Source organism: Sinohyriopsis cumingii, unplaced genomic scaffold (genome assembly GCF_028554795.1).
Source record: "Sinohyriopsis cumingii isolate HCF-2022 unplaced genomic scaffold, ASM2855479v2 utg000356l, whole genome shotgun sequence".
In the NCBI taxonomy this organism is placed as follows: domain Eukaryota; kingdom Metazoa; phylum Mollusca; class Bivalvia; order Unionida; family Unionidae; genus Sinohyriopsis; species Sinohyriopsis cumingii.
The window spans coordinates 177,015-192,567 of record NW_028315891.1 but is presented as its reverse complement, the minus strand read 5'-3'; the positions used below and the strand labels follow the sequence as shown (position 1 = coordinate 192,567).

General features: G+C 34.8%; 1 protein-coding gene across 2 annotated transcripts in view; it reads left to right on the top strand.

The window, feature by feature from the left end:
• The first annotated feature begins 2,578 nt into the window (after positions 1-2,578).
• LOC149774277 (protein mono-ADP-ribosyltransferase PARP14-like) overlaps positions 2,579-15,553 on the top strand; it is a 116,661-nt gene continuing 103,686 nt past the window's right edge. The window contains exons 1-3 of one of the 2 annotated variants that reach the window (XM_089945509.1): positions 2,579-2,654; positions 5,305-5,468; positions 9,019-9,186. In XM_089945509.1, the coding sequence (XP_089801635.1) occupies positions 5,348-5,468; positions 9,019-9,186 (289 nt within the window). In that variant the 5' untranslated portion in view covers positions 2,579-2,654; positions 5,305-5,347. Of the gene's footprint in view, positions 2,655-2,861; positions 2,916-5,304; positions 5,469-9,018; positions 9,187-15,553 lie in introns of those variants that run through there. The other variant, XM_089945510.1, reaches the window with a different exon arrangement.

Below are 15,553 nucleotides of genomic sequence, written 5' to 3'. Positions count from 1 at the left end.
TGGGTTTCATGTTAGTTGTTCGTGTAATCTCATTATTTAACGCAGTTATCACGCTTGGTAATCTTGCAACCCATTCGCGAGATCTTTTATCTTGAATAAATTCCTTCGCGTATTGATATCCAAATAACCGCTCAGCAAGTGTTCGATTAAATCGTTCAATAATTGCCTGATCACGGTGAATTGCAGTATGCCCTCGTCGTATTTTTACATCATGTCGTTTCATCAACGATGATACTGGACCAAGAAATTCCTTGCCAGGATCAACTGCAGCAGCTGTGGCCATCGTAATGGTCCTCGTTGATAAATTCGTTCAAACGCATCGGCTACTTCAGACGCTGTTTTCGTTGATAGCGGCTCTGTCTCTTTATACCTACTTGCAACATCAATAACAGTTAACGCGTACTTGTATGTTTTTCTACGTACAGTATCATGTGGTAAAAATAAAATATCTGCTTGATGAACTTCATTAGGAACACTAACATTAAAATACGCGTACTGAATTCGTTTCGGTTGTGGTAGGTAAATTTGCCATATTGCTTGCCTGGATAATCACGCTTCAGCAGTAGAATGTTTAACCGCTGCTGCATCAGCAAGTTTACTAATTGCTGCTCTGCCTCTCCAGTATCCTCTTGGACTATAATAAATTGATTCCATTATATATTACCAGCCCCAAGCGCTAATTTACCTTTCATCGCGGATCTTACTAACCAATTAGCTAATTTTCTTTGATATTTTTTATAAAATTTAGTGCATGAATTAATTTCACATCTGCAATATGCCTGTCTTGTAGATTTTCACTTTTATAAGCTACATCATGAGCGTGACAAGCTCGATCAATATCGTTTATTGGTTCCTCACCTGGTTTTGGTTTATCCTGATTATCAAGTCTGATATCAAGTCTGGTACCAGGACCACAATAATTATATCCTGGTAGATGTTTTTCTCCTGGGTATTTAGCCCATGGAGCACCTGGAAACTTTGACATCAATTTAGCAATATCACTACCCCGCTTATTAGGTAAAAACGAAAATTTCTTTCTACCGCATACAGAACATACAGAACATTTTCCACCATATGCTATTTTTTTATTTTTTGTTGTAACCGTAGCTAAATCAGTAGTTGGAGTTTTAACTCTACAACGTAAACAATATAGATTCGTGTTATAAAATATATGGATATAATTGATTTCTCAGCAACTCGGCGACGAGAGCCAGTTAAACACCACCCTGCGTTACCAAATTCCATCAGAATGATTATCGTAGGACCATCTGGATCGGGTAAGACGCAATTATTACTTAATTTAATAATGAGATGGTTGAAATGGGATAAATTATATTTGGTAGCACCATCCGTTGATGATCAGAGGTGTTATGAAGTGTTAAAAGACTTTAACTAAAATGCAAGATTAATAAATGACGGTGAAAATATTATTGATTTTATAATATTATTGATTTTATAACAGATATTGATGAAGCACCGTCCGTAGATGATCTTGATGGGTGTATTAATAATTTAGTTGTGTATGATGATGTGATGCTAGACGAACAATCAAATCCAGCCAGGATATTTTCTCGTGGCAGACATAAAAATACAGATGTGATCTATGTTACTCAGCGGTATACACAAATTCCGAAAGTGATCAGAGATAACTGTAATATTTTAGTTGTGTTTAATGGTGTAGACACACACACGCTGCGAAATATTCATCAAACTTGGTGTGGTGGTGACATGGATTATAATAAATTCAGAAATTTCTTTTCACGAGCTCAAGTTGCACACGGATTTATAACGATAAATTTACATGATCCAAGAACAAGATATCGTGTGGGTCTTGATAAAATATTTGGATAAATTAATAGCAGCAGAGAGGGCGCGACCTCAATAAAGTGTTCACGTGGTAAAATAAACCATTCTACGAACAAAAACAAAAAAAAGACAACGACGTTAAAATAACATCAATTTGAGAAATCTTTTGGAAGATTTATTTTTGCTTCAATTTGTGTCGACGCTTTTTTAAAATCTGTCGACGCTTTTTATTTTTTCTTTGCTCGTGTAATGGTTTATTTTACCACGTGAACACTTTATTGAGGTCTGTTCGCCCTCTCTGCTGCTGGAGTTAAATTAAATCACATGTAGATCCATAAAATGCCCCGAGCTCAAATGGTTTTCTCTGCACAGAAGCTGTCATCCAGGGTGCATTTATACTGATAATTATAAGTTTGATCATGAGCGCTCAGAAATTTAAAATTATTGAATATTTAATATCACGGTGTTTGCATATGTTTACCATGGGAACTGAATTTGTACCGCTATCCTTAAATGACCATCTCAGCCACATGTTTAGTTACAAAGAAAATTAGGAGTATCCGTCATTGAATCAAGGAATGTTGGGGGGGGGGGGGCTAACCATATTGTTACTGGTTAAACCCCGCTTCCTATGAATCATTGACGGATACTCCCAATTTTATTTATAATTAAGTTCAAATGACCAGGAAGTGAACCAGTCTAGTTTGGTTCCCGGCCCTATTTAGCTACCGTCCGTTACATCTTTAAAACTGTAAGGGAACCAGTCTAAGAACAGTCGTGCCTTTCTACTTTCGTTTTTTAAACGAAAATCAATGATTTCTCAGTCATTATGTAGGATTGGTGCTGAGGTATGACTTTTTAAAATAGTTTATTATTGGTTATCATTTTCACTATGGTATAAGTTATTAAATCAAGATTTTGATTTTTTGTTCTTTTATTCCTGAAGTGAAAGATTTAGTTTCGCGTGAATGGATTTTCTTTACTCATAGGCCGAAAGAATAGTCTCATCGTTTCCACATCGGGGAAAACCGGGCTAATTTGTATATTATGCGCAATTCTTACCAGGAAGTAATTGTCTGGATGATGAAAACTTGCCATGGTCGTATGAGGTTAGGGATTAAATATATTTTCTTATTTGTACTTATCTTTCTTTATTTATATTGTATGTTTGTTTGTGTTTTTGTTTTTACTATATAGGTGAGTTTTTCTTGATGTAACCAGCCGTTGTTGTTTCCCATTTAAGTACTGTCTCATTAAAGGCATTACATGACTGTCATTTCTGCTTGGCACATCACAACATATAATAAAATCTGAGTTACGTTGGGTTTGTACTAAAAAACATCTTTTTATGCCTAGTTGGTACTAAAAAAAATTGGTGCCGCACAGACATCCAAGATGGACATCACACCTTGAAAAAGATACTTCTCCTGAATTAATGATGACATTAACATGGGATTTTCACTGAGATACTTCTTATGATGTCTAGTTGGTTGTAAATATAAATGGTGCCATTCTGACCTATAATATGGTCACCACATTTGCCATCTATAAAATCTTGCTGTTACTCCTTCTCATAGCTTGTCATATCAATGTTGTGCTTTCACCAGAACACACTTATGATGTCTAGTTGGTCCTAAATAAAAATTATGCCACTGAAACATCCAATATGGTCACCAAATCAGCCATCTTGAAATTCTTGCTATTGCTATTTCTTCTTGAGTAAATGATCATACCCACCATATCGGAGGTCAGTTGTTGTTGTTGTTGTTGTTGAGTTTAATTATAGTGGCCTGCGCACAGTTGTGCATGTGCCACTTTTTTCTGACTGCACCGCAGCGTGCTAGTTATTCCTGGTTAAGGGAATGGTGCCACCTCCCCCAGGCTTTTATGGGTTCAACGAACCCTGATAGTTTGGCTTCAATCTGTGGGTCCATAAAGATCCTTTACAGTTGAATGGTTGGCTGTCATTAGTGGGAAGGAGAGCTTGGAAACAGTCCTTAGTACTGAAAGGCTTTATGATGTTAATTTGGTCATAGATGAAAATGGTACCAATCTGACCTCCAATATGACTGCAACAGTATTATCACTACTTTTCTTAGATGGCTGGTAATATAAACATTACACTTTCATAATAATATTTCTTTTGAAGTCCAGTTGGTCCTAAATGGAAATCATGCACAGCTGATATCCAGTATGGCCACCATGGTAGCCACTTTTAAAATATTGCCATAGCTGCTCCTCCAAAGCCGAAAAATCACCATGGGTTTTCACCAGAGGATCTCTTATAATGTCTTGTTAGTCCTAAATTAAAATGATGCTGATCTGACACCAAATATGGTTTCATTGGTGGCCTTCATGAAAATCTTGTTATTGATACTTCTGTTAAATGTAAAGTGACCTTGACATGTGTTTTTGATCTGAAGTAGTGTCCTGTATGATAATGATGAAAATTCACACTCAATATGGCCTCCATGGTGACTTTCTTGAAAATGTTGTTATATTTACTCTCAAATTGATGGAAGTGTCAACATGGGGGTTTCACCAATAGACTTCTTATGATATCTAGTTGGTCCTAAATGAATATGGTGTCAATTGTACATCCAATACGGTTAAGGTTGGCTTTCCGCCAAATCCTACTGTTTTGCTACTCCTGAATGGACAGACATATTGACAGAGTTTCAACCAAAAGACTTCTGATGATGTCTTTTTGGTCCTAAATGTAAATACTGACACCTAATATCTTCATTACAGCAGCTAAGTTGAAAATCCTGTTGAATAATATCATTATCATATTTGAACACTTGGCAGTTACCAGTAAGAGTAAAAGATCATCTGATCTTGGATTCTTGGAAATTTGTGTTGCTCATTAGAGCATCAGTCCCTTCAAAGGATTCTTGCTGTTTTTGTTGTTGTCATTATTATTATTATTTTTACTCTTATTATTATTATTATTCATTGTAGTATTGGTTTTGTATTCATATCATACCTTTGAATCTGTTTAAAAATCACAGCCAATTTTAATGTTTAGTAGATTCTTCCTTGCATTTCTTTCAGCATTCAAACTCTGCATGGTTCATATTCTCCAAATTATAGGAGCAACGTCAAGATGAAAGTTCTGAAAGTTTAACAGTCTCTAACTTAGCTTGAAATAAAATAGAATCTTTGGACTTTTAGAATATTTTTTCTTGTTTTGGTATTTGCATGCAAAACTTAGATTACAGTCAAGTATCATAATCGATTTGTGATATTTAGCTTGGGTTTGGAGAATATAGGGTCAGGCCATTTTGACAGCTGAACTGAAATTTTGAGCTGCAAGCCTGAGTTCCAATCTGCACAGCACAGAAAGCTCTTCTATAAAGAAGGAAGTTCTCTGTAAATAAAGCGAACTTATTTTCCATGACAAGTCTGAGATAAAATAGAGTGTGATCCAGACTTTATTTGCTTATGCTTTTAAAAGCCACTAGCCTGTCAGTTGAATAAAAGAAGTATCCTTTTTAGTTACAGTTGACATAGTAATACAGGATATATTAATTTGAGCAAGATGTCTGGAAAAACACATCAATGGCCACCTTCAGATGACAAAGGAAAAGCTTCACCAGGTGGTTCACCTAAGGGTTCTTCTGAAAACCTTCCTGATGAACCTGAGTATGAGTCTATCAAAGGTAAGTCTTTTCACAATATTAGCAAACAAAAAAAAATAAACTTTTTCACCATAAAAATGATTTCATTAAAGTAAATCTTACCATGTTATTCAGTTGATGTTAGTAAATAAAAAATATCCCCCACCCCATGCAAATCACACACTTCTGTCGATATCCAAATTGTTTTATCTCTGTTACCAGGCAGTGACATATAAGTGTGATCACTTTTCCATACCAATTCATTGACCCCATCAAAAGATTTTGTTTGAAGATCTGTGATAACAACAAAAATGCTTTAAACTTGAAAGTAAGGGAGATCATGTTTCCAAATAATGGACACTGATTTTTGTAAATAATTGCATATTACATAAATCAGTGAATTTGAGATGTTTAAATGTAAAGTCCTCCCATTTTTAAAGCAAAGAGTATACAGAGTATTATTGATATTATATAACATTAACTTAGTAAAATTCTGGAGATTCTATTTCTAATAGCCCAGTACATGCTACAGATATGGTAACTCAGACAGCAATTAAGAATTTGTGTAGTCCTAAATGATGTAAATGAACATGTGAGACACAGCTGTGTATATTAGTGTGATAAAACATATTTTGGAGGCATAGCTGTGTATATTATTGTGATAAAACATATTTTTGAGACATAGCTGTGTATATTATTGTGATGAAATGCGTTATGAGACATAGATGTGTATACTATTGTGATAAAACATGTTATGAGACATAGATGTGTATACTATTGTGATAAAACATGTTATGAGACATAGATGTGTATACTATTGTGATAAAACATGTTATGAGACATAGATGTGTATACTATTGTGATAAAACATGTTATGAGACATAGATGTGTATACTATTGTGATAAAACATGTTGTTATGGTTAGGTGTCTGTTTATAGTACAAGGGACAGCTAGATTGAGGAGACAGATAATTGAATCAAGAATGACACTGTAAGGTGAGCGTTCTTAGAATTCAGAATTAGGGAAGAAGAAATTACATACTCCATGATTGTTACTGCAGGTCACTTTTAGTGATTTCAGTATAGATTATATATAGAAATAAAACATAATTCAAGTCAAAAGATATACAAATGCATATGAAAGTTACTGCTATAATGGCATAGCTTCTCTGTGCACACTTCATATTTTCTTTAACCTTGCTTTATATGTTTAATGAAGCTAAAGTGCTTGAAATTTTGGGCTCTGACCACCACAACACAGAGAGGGCCAGACACATTCAGCACTCTCTGTGTAGCCCAAAATGAAAAAAAAAAAGAGGGGGATCTGCAATATTCACGCAAGGCAAACAAACATGGAACCAAACAAAAGAATAATAATCAGACACTGCCAGACTGTGCACACCATATCACAAAATGATTGTATTACATGTCACAGAACCCCACAGGAAGAATTGCAAGATGGTCATGTATTCATTGAACCCATAGGAAGTGCAGTGCCCGTATGATGTGAACGGCTGTATCGGCAAATGAAACCCATGTGACTGCTATGGGGCAATTCAGTTGGCCCTTTTGGGCTCAGCTCATTATCATAACAGAGTAAGGCAAAAGGTAGATCCAACTTCATTACACCACCCATAAATATACTTATGTAAGTATAAGTAGTTTTGAGACATAGCTGTGTATATTATTGTGATGAAATATGTTTTTGAGACATAGCTGTGTACATTATTGTGATAAAGCATGTTTTTCAGACATAACTGTGTATATTATTGTGATTAAATGTGTTTTTCAGACATAGCTCTGTATATTATAGTGATAAAACATGTTTTGAGACATAGCTGTTTATATTATGGTGATAAAATGTATTTTTCAGACATAGCTGTGTATATTATAGTGATAAAACATGTTTTGAGACATAACTGTGTATATTATTGTGACAAAACATGTTTTTGAGACATAGCTGTGTATATTATTGTTTATGTTAGCAGTAGATATTTTGTACAAAGACTTAGTGTTTTACAAGTTCTATGCAGAAAGGTACATCATGGCATAGTTCACACATATTACACAGTGCAGGTTTGTGCATGATAAATACATAGTATTCTATACGGATAGGTACATCATGGCACAATTCATGAATATTACTCTTTGCATATTTGTGAATGATAAATACATAATACTCTGCTTGGGTAGTTACATTATGTCTTGGTTCACACTTGGTACTCTAAACAGATATGTCCATCATGGCATGATTCAGACACAGTACTGGAATTTCATGGCATAATTCAGACACAGTACTCTATGCAGGTATGCATTTAATGGCATGATTCAGACACAGTACTCTTTGAAGTTGGGCATTTCATGGCATGATTCAGACACAGTACTCTATGCAGGTGGGCATTTCATGCCATAATTCAGACAGTACTCTATGCAGTTGGGCATTTCATGGCATGATTCAGATACAGTAATCTATGCAGGTGGACATTTCATGGCACGATTCAGACAGTACTCTATGCAGGTGGGTATTTCATGCCATAATTCAGACACAGTACTCTATGCAGTTGGACATTTCATGACATGAATCAGATACAGTAATCTATGCAGGTGGGCATTTCATTGCACGATTTAGACACAGTACTCTATGCAGGTGGGCATTTCATGGCATGATTCAGACACAGTACTCTCTTCAGGTAGGTACATTGTGACATGATTCACACATTGTACAATGTACTGCAGGATAAAGAGACCGAGTGTTTACTAATTGACACTACTTTGTTTTCCTATAGTAATTTTCTAGAACACCGCAGACATTTTTTTTATCTGTCTATATAATTAGACATGAAAAGTTAGAAATAGCTCTATTTATACCACAACATTCTATTACATTCTGTATTGCTTCATTAAAATTTGCATTGAAAATACATAACAATGTCAAAAGCAGACATAACATAAATTTTTTTTTTGTGTTCCTATAATAAGTGCCACTTGGTCACAGTTTATGGTTTACCCAAATGTTTGTCCCTATAGTTCCACCTTGGTCTTTAGGAGTACTTTGTGTAATTTGTTGTCTATTTGAAGTTGTTAATATCAGAATATAGACCCAAATCTGAGAGTGCATGATATGATTACAGATGTACAGGTAGATTTATGATGTTCACAGCTGCAGTATTTTTAAAGTCAGGTATGGTAAATAACCAATATGAGATGGCATGATCTTGGTGTATGCTGTTCACAGTTGGTACACTATGCACAATGTACACTTAGTTCCCACATGAGATGACAGATCTGGGTCTATGTTCATGGTTGGTGCATAGTATACACTGTTACAGAAAGTACCTGGTACTATAAATACCTGACATGAGGCAGCAGATATGGCTGAATGGTTTTCCCAGCTGGTGAACATTATAAACTGCTATGATAAGTACACTGTACTTGAGATGAGGTGGCAGTTATGACTCTGTGGTATTAACAGTTGGTGTGGTAAGTACCTGACATGAGATGTCAGATCTGGGTCTATGGCATTCACAGTTGATGCAGATTATACAGTAATGTAATTATGGTCAGTTATCTGATGGGCCTTAATATTTTTCAGATGAGAATCTTTCCAGAGAGATTGAGGTGAAGGAAATTCCTGATAATGCATCAGAGGAACAGCTGCTCAACTTTTTTGAAAACAAAAAAAGAGGTGGAGGTCCAGTGAATAAAATCCAGTACAATCAAGCTGCACACACTGCCATTGTGATATTTGAATCTCCCGAAAGTAAGGGCTTATCTTAATTACATTTTATAAAGATATCTCATGTATTTTATACTACGTGTCTCATGTTATGTAATGATGTGCCAGTAATTTTATCAGATAATACAAGGCAAATAAGACACCCAAATATTATTTAAAGTCTGTCACTGACACTTTTTTTACATTGTATTAAATAACGTCAATAGTTTTCATTATGTGGGAAAAACAATATAGGTATCAGACATGGCTTGCTCAGGGGCAGATCCAGAAAATATTATGCTGTTTAGGGGTTATTTAAACAAGTTGGTGAGAGGTCTGTGGGATAGAACCTGAAGTTGGAGCCCAAGGGGTGAAGAAACCCCTGGAAGCTTCAGCAGTTTAACTGTTTTCTGGGACTTAATTTTGACCATCTAACTGTAAAGAAAACTTGCCTTGAAAAATATTCTGGTTGTTTTGCACTTATAAGGGGTGGGGGAAGGAGGGTACTACATCTGCATCTCTTGATACATGTAAATGTTTACTGGAGGATGAGGGTAGACTTCGAACTCAAAGGCATAGACTGAGGGTTTAAAGTCATTCCTGAATCCTTTTCGGAAAGGTTTGGACCAAAAGAAACACTCCAGAATATCAGCCTTTCCGCAACATGGACATAATAATTAGTTCATTAATGGCATCCAACAAGTTCTCATAAAAATAGTCATTAATTATTTTTAAAATCAGCTTTCAGTATATGTTCATCATTACAACAACCAAAAATATCTTTTCCTATTTATATCATAAACTACTCTGTTCTTTTGCAAGTGATTTGCTTCTTAGGTTACGTCAAAAATTATTCCAGATTTGGAGCAGACATCTTTACCTGGTAGAACAGTTCCCCTCATCTAGCTTTAAAACACTTTCTTATGTTTATTTGAGTGATTGAATCTTTTGTGGGGAAAAGCAGTATTTAAAATACACGTATAGTTTAATTTTTAAGAATCATAGATCATTTCATGATGAACTACATATTCTTCCAGGTACACCACTCCCTCGATAACTTGCACCCTGATAACTCGCAAACCTGCTTATAACATGGGGTCCGGCATGGATCATATCTTTTGAGCCAGAAAATACCCCAAAAATTGATCCCTATCTGTTGAACTTGAAGAAAATTGAGATTAAAATTGGTAATGGAAACTTTGATATATTGCTCGTTTTATCATCGAAAACGGTAGATAGGACCTGAACATTTTTATCAGCACTATGAAATGTCAAATTTAAAAATAGATCATACAATTTTTTACGTTTTCTTTCCAAGCGACATTCTTAGTACACTGCAATTAATGATATGTAAGGAAATTTTTATCAATGAAAATGTCACTCATGCCGAGTGGAGGCAGTACTTTAATAAATAAACACAAATTAAATAATTTCTTTATCAATTGAAATTTGTATTCTAGTTCTGTCTTTTAGTTCCTTTTAAGTGTAATCATCATAAATGCAATGGGTCCTCTTGTAACTAAACATAAAATGTGTCAGTCTACCATAACAGCTATGTCTGCGAGCATTTCTCTGAGAACCTAATTAAGTGCCGAACATGTTTTGATAACTGACTTCCGGAAGTATTTGTTGTATTGTTGCACTGAATTAAAAGTTGGTCTTCTTTTTATTATCATGTTAATTATGTCTTTTGAATCAAATAAAGGAGGTGGAATCAAAGGAAAGATAAAAGGCATGAAAATCCTACAAACTTAAAATCTAGTGGTCCCGGTGGTATGTCTGGTGAACTCACTTCATTTGATCAATTGAACACGTATAAATGTTATTGTGTATGTAACATAATGATCAAAGATAACAAGGCAGCAAAGCGAAACGAATACTTCGTAAAATAAAGAGTTTAATTATCAGATATGGACCATTGTGGGCAAGTGAGTTTCAGAGAATTCTTGGACTGGCACTTAGAGATATCCTCAGAAATCTCATGAAATAGATGTCGCATGTTTTTGAAAAAAAAGGAATCTTGTTTGGTGGTGCATCAACAGTTAGTCTAGTTCCATGCTCTGTGGACTTCCAATTTGGCAGTATATTATTAAACACCACTACAGGAACCAGACTCATCAGGAAAACAAAAAGCAGTGACATAATAAACAGATTTTTTCCCTACACGTGATGGTTGTTGAAACCAGTTGGAATGATCTTTCATATGTTGGACATTTTGAAAATAAATGTTATTTAAACAGAATAACGAACAATTTTTGGAGGTTCCACAGTAACTTGCACCTCGCTTATAGTGCGGTCTATGTTTGTCTATGTTTGTGGACCCCGTTGTGCATGAGTTATCAAGGAAGAGGTGTAATAAGGTATTTTAAGTACACTGTATTATACACACAGTGAATTCCTCTGCTAGACATAATCCTTCACTATTTTCAATTTCTCATTGCACATGTTGAGTTGTAGATGACACATACCAATAATGAATTAATTGCCCTTTATGTTCTCCCATCATTAGTGTTGTAGATGACATGTACCAATAATGAATTAATTGCCCTTTATCTTTTCCCTTCACTATTGTTGTAGATGACATGTACGTATAATGAATTAATTACTCTTTATGTTTTCCCACCATTAGTGAATCCTATTGCACAAGTATGAATCTAGTGTGTTCTCCCCTTCATCAATGCTCACAGGAGTTATGTACTGTGATTCATTGCCATAATTTGAAGAAATACATTCACAATCATGATCTGACCTTTTATATGAACTTATTTTAACACGTTCTTTGATTTAGCAAATAATGGAATTAAAAGAAAAATGATGAAATGCTTGCTTTTTAAGATACATTGATGAGAGCTTGTAAGAAGTTGGATTTTAAAACATATGCATTTTTAGAATTACTTTGAGAACTTATTGCTGACGAGAACTGGGAAGATGCTAACAAATACAGTGTATATTAATTTTTGCTGTTTAGAGCAAGTTTCTTAATACATGTAACTTGTCATTGTGTGACATTGTACTGTATTCTGCATTATTTCTGTTATCAGGTATCCCTTCTCTGTGACAACAAAACCACACATTCACCCATTTACTGTATTTTCCAGCCTATAAGTCGAATTCACTAATTTTGTAAATTTTCCATCTTTTGTCCATATATAAGTCAATTTGGAGTATAAAATGATGCCAGGTCAATAACTTGGTTTCATATTTTGTACTAGTAACTTCCGGTTTCATGAATATTAATGGTATCACTGTGTGACATTACATATTACTGGCAAATGTGAAATTGCACCACTGATGCTAACATGCTTGTGATTTTACTCCTGTACAAGGCACTGCTATATTTCATTATCAATTGACACAGCTGAATAAACAGTCCATGCTTGTTTTAATTATGATATCCACTGCAATAAGAGCCACATGGCTGTGCATGCTATGTACATGTTAATTAAAGGTCTAAAGCTTTAACCTGACTATTCCAGTTGGAACCAGTCTTGAGTGCAAGAGTCAACAGACCAGGTTGAGGCTAACATAGGGAAATGAGGCTATCCATAGGGAAATCAGAAATGTGAAGAAAATTAAGAGATAGAAAATAGGAGAGTTACAACGAATAATAAATAAAAATACTTCTTATTATGCTTTTACATATCTATGAAATGCTGTATCAAATTTACACAGACAAACAGTTTTATAATACATATTATTTAACAGGTCAATTATAATTGAAAGCACATCGATGTTGTAATTCATTTTATTACCTGTAGTAGAACTGTTCTACATTCTGATTAAGAAAATAGTGATTAAGAGTTAACTTAATCATCTCCAATATCTGAAAATCTCTCGAAGTCTTCGTCTTTCATATCGGAATGAAAAATGGTGGCTATCTCAGGGCTCAGATCATTGAAACTGTTTTCATTATCGTCTGTCTCCATCTCATCATCCTCATCTGGCTTCTCTATCCTGCTAATTATTTCTGCTTTAGCAAATCCGTTCACGATAGCCAATTCAGGAACCCTGTCCCATGCATCCTTAACCCAATGTCCAGCCTGGGAATATGTAGCGTGCCGCATACCTCCCATGTTTGTGAAGCTGTGCTCGCCTGTTGTCAGCCAATGTTCCCACAACTTCTGAAGCTCAGCTTTGAAACAGCAATTAACGGAAATTCTATTGGTTGTAATAACTTTGTCATGCCACCTGGAATGATGCCTAATGATGTCTTCTTGGTTTCAGTCTTCACCTTTGTTTTGGCACTGATGTGTGCACGCATATGATCCATAATGAGGAGAGACTTCTTAGTTAGGAAAAATGCAAACAAGATCAATAATACTGTATTGCCATTTTGTTTTTACAAAAATTGATAATTGTTGTTGATAAAATACAATGATTGATGCATAAGCTCTCTTATTGTCATTACAAAATATACTGGTGTTTATTAAGAAAAGGACAAAGGACTTCAGAGAACATACCCTTAAATATTATCGTTAATTCATTCTCCTTATAAAGTCTGTCACCATAACAAAACACCACATGCATTTTAAAATGAGTTTGGAAGCCCTTTGATGTTTTCATATACAACAAAAATTACATCTCAGTACATGCGAAAGTGAAGACCACAGACCCTTGGTCAATTAGTCTTATTGTTTCATTATAGTCATACAAATGTAAAATATAAAAACCTTGTCATTTTCTATCGTATATTTGAAAGTCACGGACTCCATTAAATCAATTCATACATATATACATATACTATCTTTTAAGTGTTTGTTCTGTTTTGACTTGGATATAATTAACATTTTATTGCAAATCTATTCAACGATATAACCCTCTATTATCTTTATTGGCTAGTTTGAATAACAAGAAATGTGTATTGATCACTTGTCCTTATAACAAATTCTGTATGGACAGTGGCTTCAATAGCACATTGACAGATTTTCATTTTCCTAAAGAGAGCCTCATTTCCCTACTAGCAGCCTTGTGATTTGACCTGTTCTGTCGATTCTCGCCCTCAATCTGGTTTCAACTGGAATAACCAAAGCGCTAAGCATGTTTAATTACTGTGTAAATAACACTGCATAACCATGTGGTTGTTGTGACAATGTGCATCGTAATTAAAACAAGAATGACTTGTTGATTTAGTGGTGTTTATTAATAATGGAATATAGTAGGGTCATAATACATGAGGATTATCACAATCATCAGGTAACTGAAAATATCGTCTTTTTTTCTCTTTGCAAAAGCTACAGATAAAAACCGCCCTGAATAAATATGGTCTTGTACACTGACAATTTTTTTCATCTCTCTCTTGCACATGCACACACACATGCGCATGTGTGCATGCTCATGTGCATTAACTAAAACGTGGTTTCAGGTTCTTTATATTTTTATTGCAATTTTGATAATGAGATTATTGCTGCTGTAAAAGTACAAGTTGCACTTAATTTCTTGACAATGTGGACTCATATCATTGCATACAATTTACCATTAAATAATACCCTTAACTAATACATGTTTAAACCATCTTAATCATTTTACCTACATTAAACAACATAACAGCAACATATGCTCTAAATGCAGACGAGCTTTCACAAACAGGGTACTCACTTAGAGTCTGAATGTTGTCTATTTTAGTACAGCTTACATTGCAAAACTGCACTCATTGAATAAACCATAGAATCAACTCTGAATACACTGTATGCTGTTATTTGATGTAATACCTTTACTGAGTAAACATTTTTCGGTATTTGGTATAATACCTGTACTGAGTAAACATTATTCATTATTTGATGAAATTCCAGTGCACTGAGTAAACATTATTCAGTATTTGGTATAATACCTCTCCTGAGTAAACATTATTTAGAGTTAACATTATTCAGTATTTGATAAAATTCCAGTGCACTGAGTAAACATTATTCAGTATTTGGTATAATACCTCTCCTGAGTAAACATTATTTAGAGTTAACATTATTCAGTATTTGATGTAAAACCATGGCTGAGTATACTATATGCTGTATTTTATGTAATACCTGACCTGAGAAAACAGTATAGTGTATTTGATGTAATAGTCCTGTACTGAGTAAACATTATAGTGTATTTGATGTAATACCTGTACTGAGTAAACAAAATACTGTATTTGATATAATACATGTTCTGAGTACACTGTATAGTGTATTTGATGTAATACGTGTTGTTGTTGTTCTAGGGTTTAACGCCATTTTTCAGCACAAGATAGGCTATACATGGCAGCCAGTATAACTGGTGGAGGAAGAACCCTGGAAAACCCAGGGAAGAACCACCGACCCACGAGAAGCTACTGGCATGCTTTCCCACGTACCAATGCTAGCCGAGCCTTGGACTCAAAACCCACGCAGACAGAGGTGAGATGGCAGTGATCCAGAACGGTGAGCGCTTTAGACCACTC